Below are 8,919 nucleotides of genomic sequence, written 5' to 3'. Positions count from 1 at the left end.
AGAAAATTGATATTACTTATATTTGTAAAGTTTTGTATTGCAAAATAAATTTCTGGATCATATGCAAAAAATGTTAAATATATAAAAAAAAACGTTGTAAATGCAAAAATTTATTATTTTTAATTTCATTTGCTTTTTATACACATTAAGAAGATAATAATTGCAACTTACTTTTATGAAACAGTTAAAAATTCTTTTACAATATATAATTATGTACAATATTTAAGGTTTTAATATTAGTATTTAACAATAAAATGTAGATTTAAGGTTCTTGTTTAAATCGACATAAAGAATAGATCAATATTTAATATAATTATGCAAGATGTACATTACAGCAGGACATAAAATGCATTTTTAAAAGATATAACAGATATATTATTTGATACTAAATGAAAATATAAAGTTTATACATTGAATGTATGAAGTTAAAAATTTGCTAATTTCTTAATGGCTAAATTACTAGAATGTTTATGAAGCATGTACAAATTTACCTATATTACAATAATAATAATTACATGTATATCTATATATAGGCATTATTTAGATATATTTCTAGTAGATATATTACAATATTCAAATTAAAAGATTCGTATAATAAATAACAATTTCATGTTATAAGTTACATAATTAATCTTCGTCTGTACTTTTCTGGTAAACTGCACCGAATTTACTCATATACTTACGTACAAAATCTTTAGCTTTATGTTTAACATTTTCATTACATTGTAATTCATCAACGCTTTTACAATGTTTTAATTCTTTCGCAAGTACAAAATGTGTAAGCTAAAACAAAAAATATTTTGAAGGAGTTACATTTAATATTATTGTAAAAATAAAGTCCGTAAATCTAAAACAAAATTTTTCAAAAAGTCCAGTAGAAATTTTCTTCGGTAAACATACCTTTCTGGCAAGATGTTTAAAATCTTCTGTATTGGTTATTCTACCTTGTTTACAATCATTTTTCCTATATGGATTCAAAAAATGTACCATGACATTTGCCATATTTATCCTAAAAGTATCTTTGATCTTTCGTTCCGACATTGTGGAAAGGTCGGTCGAAGGTAATTGTAATTTATTCAAACTATGACGTGAATGTGATTTAGATTTGTTACTACGGCGATGTCTTCGTATTTTTTCAACGTGTTCTTTAAATTTGGCTTTTTCTTTCTGACGACGTAATTTTTCTTTTATTCCTTTGTGCGTTTTATGATCTATACGATCTTCTTCTCGGCGTGGCTGTAAAGTGTATAAATGTAACATATAATAATAAATCATGAATATCAATTGTAAATAAAAAACAAAAACAAAAACAAAATATAACGTACACTAATAATCCTTTCTTGAACTAAACCTTCTCTTCTTTTTTTGCCTTCTGGGAAAGGTACTGAACTTCCAGTTATATTATGAACTCCACTTTTTTTAGCCACATTCTGCTTAGTACCATTTAAGGATTTTTCTATTAAAGTGCTATTTAAATTTATTTCTTCGTTTTTCGAATCTTCGTTATTATCTTCATCGATTTCTTCGTCGTCTTCATTTGATGAACTAGATTCTTCGCTAGATTCTGAGGTTGATGATGAATCTGGTTGAACTCCAATGTGATCTGGCGGGGGAGGTAACCATTGTGATATTCGTTCTTTTATGTGATAATAATATGTTCTGCCTCTAGTATCAGTTGCACTCTTCCATTTAGGTGGTAAATCTATAGGAGGTACTTCAGGCTGTGGCTGTCTAAATGTTGTAGGAAACGGTTGATCTGATTGCTTTTCAATATGCTCATATAGAGGCTGAGTTTGAAGTGTAACCGATGTTCCACTAGGAATTAAATTATTTGAAAGTGGCAGTTGACCTTCAGGATATTGTTGGTGACAATGAGATAGTAAAGGATAAGCTGTTGTTGTTTGATTAAATACAGGCGTTTGACTTAATGTGTATACTACTGGAGGTACACCTGAAGGTATACTACTTGACATGCCAGGTGATATCTCAGAAGAAATTGATGGTGGTAGGACATGTGAGCTTTGTGGTACCATTCCAGGTTGTGTATGACCTGATACTGTCTGTGGTCCACCTACATATACTGGCGTACACTGTTGATTCATTTCTCCATCTGTAAGAAAAGTTTACATAAATAAAGTAATTATGGTAGAAATTTAAATATAAGAAAAAATTTTTATGTATATATATATATATGTATATATGAATTAAAACCTTGTGAAGGGTACTGTTGCCATTGCCCAATCGATGGATTATAGAAAACAGGATGTCCTGTTTGCGGATCTACCATAGCTGTGGTATGAGGGTCTATACCTAATGCTATACATCTAGTTTCGTGATCTTGCCACGATTCTTGTTGCTGCCGACGTTGTCGCTCTTCTTCTTCTTTAGCTACTTTTAAGGCAAATAACTGTCTACGTTCATATTTTGTCATTCGTGGAATTGGAACTAAACTACTCCTCTCTTCTATTCTCTTATCTTTTGTTCGAATGTGTTCAGATTCTGGAGATTCGCGTCCTCGTCTTCTATCCCCACGTTTCTCTGTTTCACTTCTTCCATATCTATCAGATCTATGCCTGTAAAATGATAAACTCGTATTTTAATTATTGATTATAAATTATTTATGAACTTACAAACTTATACCTGTCATATGATGTTCCTCTTTTTTCCTCTTTTTCTAATTCCTCTCTGTATCCACGATCTATGGAAAAACGTATATTATATCTACCTTTATGTTGAAAATCTTTTTGTATTAAAAATTAATTCAAAATCATTACCTGCTTCTCTTTCATGTTCTTTCATTTGTTCAATTCTTTCTTTTTTTGGTATACGAAAAACTTCCTTCAGATTTGACCACTCAGATAACAGGCTTGACGCTAATTCAGGAATAAGATTTTGATCTGCATTGTCAGGTTTTATTTCAGTAGTTTCTATACTATTTTCTTGTTTGTCTATATCAGTTAATTGATAGGAGCTTCTTTTTTCACTACTGTCATAATTAATTTGCAATTCGTCATTATTTGATTTCAATTTCCCTTGATCATCTTCTGGAGAATCTCCACTCAGAGAAAAATATAATCGTTTTGACCACTTTTCTACTACATTGTAAATTTTGCTATCCATTAACATCGTTTTATTAGGAATTGGAAGCGTATTTAGGGTCTTCAAAACTTCCAGCCGGAATTGTTGCGCTTCATCAGAGTCGTTTGTAGAAATATCCATAACATAACTCCAAATTAAGCGTAAACCATGGTAATCCAAAAATAATCTTCGACATGGCTGTTCTCCACTTTGTATAAGACGTAAAAGACGTGTTCTGTGTTCTAACTCCCTGCTACGTACCATTAATCTACTTAATGTCAATGTGTGAGCTCTATTTTTCAAACCACCTGAACATAACTTATCTATTTCATCCTCCAACTGAAATAATGTGTAACGTAAGATGAATGCATAAATAAAAAGATAATTTAAAAATTTGCATATTACTTACATCTTCATCTTCCATGTAATCAGCTTGTTTCTTTTCACCTTTCTTCTTTCTCATATCTTTCTCACGTTTCTCTTTTTTCTCAATCTTTTCTTTTTCTTCTTCGGGTGTTTCGCCAATCCAACCACGACAGTTAAGAGCTTCACAGAAACATTTCTGTGCCTCTTTACTAATTTTGCAATAAAATTTAACATAAATAATATGTTTTTTAATGTAAAGTACTTAAATCTGTCCAGCGTTATTTTCCAGGAACTAGTTGGAATTTTTAAATTCGTTTTTATGAAATTATATGGTATTAAAAATGTCACAATTTGATATACTTGACATTGTATAGCTGGACGCACTTCGCACATTTCGAAGTAAGCTATGTTTTTTTTTAATTTTATTCTTTCAAAAGAGTATTAAGGTATTTATATGAAAGATATTTCAACTTGAAGTCTGAAAAGTGTGTGAAATGAATGGAATATCATTTTAAAATTGAGTAAACTTTTGGATTTAAGTGGGAGTCTATTACTTTAATAGTGAAATTTAAAAAGGTAAAAATTTTTTATAGTTTTGAACTGTACTTAATAAATTGACTAGAAATATCTTTTGCACATTATTTGCATGTTGTTTATCGACAAATATATGGAATAGGAGCGTATAGTACACAAAAATTTAATTAACATTTTTTCGAAGAATAATGCTGGATTTATTTAAATAAGGTAATCTTATATTAAACTATTATTAACATACATACCCATAACGTTGAAAATGATAGTCAAATGTAATCTCTTCACCAGCAGATATAAATTTTTTATTAAAAAAGCCTATTCTCAATTCACCATTCACTGTCCACTGTACAAATTTTAATTATAAAAATAAAAGTCTTCATTATTTACAAGTTATCTTTACTATTTATACTTACTTTCTGTGTTTCAGAATTTGGATCACAACTGTGATTTATAAATCGAGAAACATTTCCTTTCATAGTAGCATCAATAATTTGATCAGATTTTAATGCCATAAAATAATAATGTTTATTTTTATCTTTTTTTTTAATAATTTATTAAATTTAATAAACCGATTATTATAAAGAATTTTATTATGTTTATTACAACTATATTTGAAATTACTTACGCTAATAAATCAACCATAGCTCGTAAGCCAAATCCTTTTTTTTCTGTTCTAAATACTTCACACTTTGCATATTCACAATTTTGAAATCTTTTATTTGTGCAGCGATCGCCTACTACACATCGAGGTCCACTAAATAACATAACACATTATATAACTTATTTTTCTGTTAGTATATCATGTTTAATTTGAATGTATTAATGTAATATATGATATACATACCATTCTATCATAAGAAGTCTATTGAGACAATCTTCCCCACAACCTAGTTCACCCCTTTCAATTTCTTCTTCTGTTAGAAAGCAATCACACACCATTCGTTTTGTTTCTTTATTTGTATACCTGAAAAAATTATTACTACACATACTATATTTTCATAAATATAATTCTATTTACATACCTTTCTGTCAGATATAAATTTTCACGCAAATATTCAAATTGGCTTAACCTTTCTTCCATTTCTCTGTCTTTTATTTCAGGAACCATAGGTAATGAGATTTTTGCACCAACAAGTTTTGGAATTTGTACAATACTGTTATTGTTAGCTGATGTCTCCTTTGCTTGTTCTATATCTATGTTAGATTGAATATATGCAGTTGTTGATGCAGATCCAGATGTGGAATCTGAAAAGCTAACATCTGTTATAATTCCGGTTGTAGACTTGAGTGTTGAAGATGAACCCGATTCAAATGTATTTGTAGCTATGGTTCCAAATGCAGACCCAACTGCTGATGTAGATACAGTTCCTGTATTTGATCCACCCATCTCAAGTTCACTTGATCTTCGCCAACGAGATTTTACTTTAACAGGTTTAGAGGAATCAGAATCATAGCCTGCAGTATTACAAGTTGTTGCTAGGGATGTAAGAGAATCAAATGTATTTACTGTCTTACTGACATTATTCTCTTTATCTGATTGTGGTTCAGGTAGGTTATCTATTTTTATTTCTTGAGCAATCAAAATAGTGTTATTGGCTATTTTTTCTCGTTCTTGCTGAACACTTGATTTTGAAACATCTATATTAGGTTTTGTAACTAAACCACGTCCACGAGACCTACAGAATAATATTGAAAAGCATCTTTTGTAATAAATAAAAAAAAGTATGTTAAAAATATTTGTCTATATTTCACCAAAATATTGTACTAATTGTACTAAAGAAAATAATTGTCATTTAAACTACAGGTTTGTTTTGTTTTTTATGTTACAAACAATGAAAGTTACATGTCAATTCTGGAACTCAAGCAAACTATCAAGTATATAGATGTTATTTTACTTTATTGTTAGTCAAATTATATATATTAAGTGTGTTTATATAATATTTTTTTATCAATAGTAATACATTAAAAATTGTTTTCGAGGTCTAAAGTATATGTGTTATTTATATTTGTTGATAAAAGTAAATTTTAGTTTTGTCAAATATTCCAAATATATTCTGTATATTTAGTTTTTGTTTAGTACTACTAATTTCATTTAATAAAAATGTATTTCTATATATGTTTTATACTTGTGTATTAAGATACATACCTTTGCTTCATTAAACCAATGGATCTAATTCTACTACTTCTTCTTACACCAGAACTATTAGATCCACTTTCTGAACCTGTTGTATCAGTACTACCACTCCTACTTCTAAATTCAACTTTTTTGTCAATATCATTTGAATTATTGTTACACTTTGTATCAAATTCTGTTAGTTTACAATTAGTCATAGATAATAACGTATCATTACTGCTATCACTGCTACTAGAAAGTTTTGTGTCTTCTCCATCAATTTTACTATCAGCTTCACTATCACCATATAATTGTTCATTAACCTGCTGTGAGTTTACTGTTTTACGTTGATTTCCATTCCTTTTATCTTGTAAAACTTTTGATTTTAGTAAATGTTGATTTGTAAATTCTACTTTCTCATTACAGGAATCAGATTTATTTAATTCTGTAATATTTTTATCTGTATTATCAAGCAACAAAGCAGAAGTATTTGACTGATGTAACTGTTCCATTTTATCTAATATTGAAGAACTGCTTTCATCATCAACACTCATTGGTATCACTTTCTCTGTGTTACCAGCAATTTGTAATGGAGACATTATGTTTTCCATATTAGATAAATCATTAACTAAGTTTTGTATTTCTTTTGAGGGTTCACTAATTTGCATATCTGCTAATTTGTTGTCTATTTTGCAGAACACATCATCTTTAGATAAAATTTCTTGTAATCTTTTTGTACACATATCTTTATTTGTGTATAAGTCTTCTTGATCATCAAATGTATTTTTACTATGAATATATGATTTTTCTAAATTAGATGATTTGTCATTTTTATCATTAGAAGTCATTGGCACATCTATACATAAGGCTGATATGGAATCTTCTGGTTTAGTTTTATGTAAATTACACATATCTTGTTGTGTATCACAACAACATTCGTTAGTAGATGTGTTTCTAGAATCAGACTCCATTAGTATAGATTCCATACCACTCTCGTTTTGTATCACAGTATATTCTACAAAATTGTTTCTTTCTAAAGAGGAGCTGTTCATAATTAGTACCTCTTTTACTATCATATTATCATCTTGTTTCAGACTGTTATCTTTAACATCTTCTTTAACTTCCAACTCTTCACAAATTATAGTTTCTTCTATCACATCTTCTGGCCACATTTCAATTTCGGCAGAATCAGATTCAGTTACAATTTCCTTATTTGGATTACCAACAACTACTTGTTGAACATCCTCAGGACTAAGTTTTTCAGATTGATCAATCATAATGTCTATTCCATCTTGACTATCACTTTCACTAGTATCCTTCTTATATTGTGATGATGAATATGAACACTCTTCATTAATTACAAGTATATTACTATTAGAAACACTCTTATGTTTGTTATACTTCCTTAAAGAATTTTGATTCTTTTTTGGAAGAACTTGATTTTGGTATTCTGCAGTATTTTTTCTATCTTCTGAGTCATTTGAGTAAGATATTTGTAAAACATCTCCATTAACTTTTTTCTCTTCTAATTGCTTTTTGGCCATTTGTCTGCTAGATTTTCGAACAGGTACATACTTAAGGGATGACTTTACAGATGATTTCATTTCACTTTTACGTCTACGTGCCATTTTGATTCCATATATTTTTCTAATCTGAAATGTATATGAAAAAACATATTTAAAAAAACATAATACCTTTAATTATATAAAAGTGGTTGAAGTATTATTAAAGTGATATTATATTGGTAAATATATATATATTACATTAATTTGAAATTAAAAGTGAATATATCAGTACGAAGAAACGTCACCATTTATTTTATCAGTCTTTTATTCTAAAGAAATCACAATTTTACTATATAATGATGATTATTAATGATTTTATAAATATTAGTGGTAACTACAAATGTTAATTTTATTGGCTTATTGCTACAAGTTTTGTTTGTATAATAAATTATAGGTAATAAAGTGATTAATAAGGTTACATATTTTTTCTTTTTCTATAAACACTTTTATTTATTTTAAATAAAGTGAAAAGTAGATACATGTAAAACTGTGATTCTTTCTAAATTTTAAAGCAATTAAATTTGCAACCAGGAAGTACTCCATTTGTGTCTTGCTCCATAATGGATTATACACAGTTATCATGAAAATTAAAATCTTGACTTACAACCAATACTGATTCATTATTTTCTACTGTAGTGACTTTCATTATACAGATATTTTAAACATTCAATAATGTTTATTAAATTTTATGCATTTATGAGTATTACAAAAATAGTTGATATTAAAAGTTGATAAACATTGCATCTTCAAATTATATATTTTGTATTTATATATTCAAATTAAAATATGTAGACCAATAAGTACTTACCATATGCCCCTAAAATTACACTTTGTAATTTAATTACAATCATTGTTTAAGATATTTTATGAACTTTTTTTATTAAACACATTTTTGCAATCATTAAATTTCCTGACGAAACATAAACGCAATAGACTTATTATAAATCATCGCAATACCGATTAAATTAATTTGCAATTAATAATTTCAAGCGTTATTATAAAGTTTTAGAAATTCAATAATACACAATTGTGCACTATACATTGATAGAAGTTTTTAAGCAATATAGGTATCTTTCCTTGTCTTGATTGTTTCACTTTGGATTCATCACCTCTAATATAAATGGAACGAAAACTTTGTCGTAGTGAGTATTTTTGGAGTCAATTTACGGTTTGTTTAGGCAAACATTAATCACCTGAATGAATTCATCACTAAGAAGCGAAAGGATACTGTGATACTAGAATGATAAAATGTGTATCTTAAGC

The 8,919-nt window shown here is 28.2% G+C and overlaps 1 protein-coding gene across 1 annotated transcript; it reads right to left on the bottom strand.

Moving 5' to 3' along the window:
* Positions 1-627: 627 nt before the first annotated feature.
* LOC108579062 (probable histone-lysine N-methyltransferase CG1716) lies at positions 628-8,561 on the bottom strand. The gene is given in 14 exon segments (XM_017942496.1): positions 628-783; positions 901-1,236; positions 1,326-2,110; positions 2,212-2,573; positions 2,641-2,698; positions 2,775-3,417; positions 3,488-3,653; positions 4,224-4,321; positions 4,392-4,513; positions 4,548-4,732; positions 4,823-4,942; positions 5,001-5,654; positions 6,125-7,743; positions 8,465-8,561. Coding segments are annotated over 14 exon segments (5,307 nt in total). The 5' UTR covers positions 8,468-8,561.
* Between the last annotated feature and the right edge of the window lie 358 nt (positions 8,562-8,919).

The sequence above is a fragment of the Habropoda laboriosa genome, unplaced genomic scaffold (assembly GCF_001263275.1).
Source record: "Habropoda laboriosa isolate 0110345459 unplaced genomic scaffold, ASM126327v1 scaffold42, whole genome shotgun sequence".
NCBI lineage: Eukaryota > Metazoa > Arthropoda > Insecta > Hymenoptera > Apidae > Habropoda > Habropoda laboriosa.
Note: the sequence above shows the minus strand (reverse complement) of the source record. Positions and strands in the feature narration are given on the sequence as shown.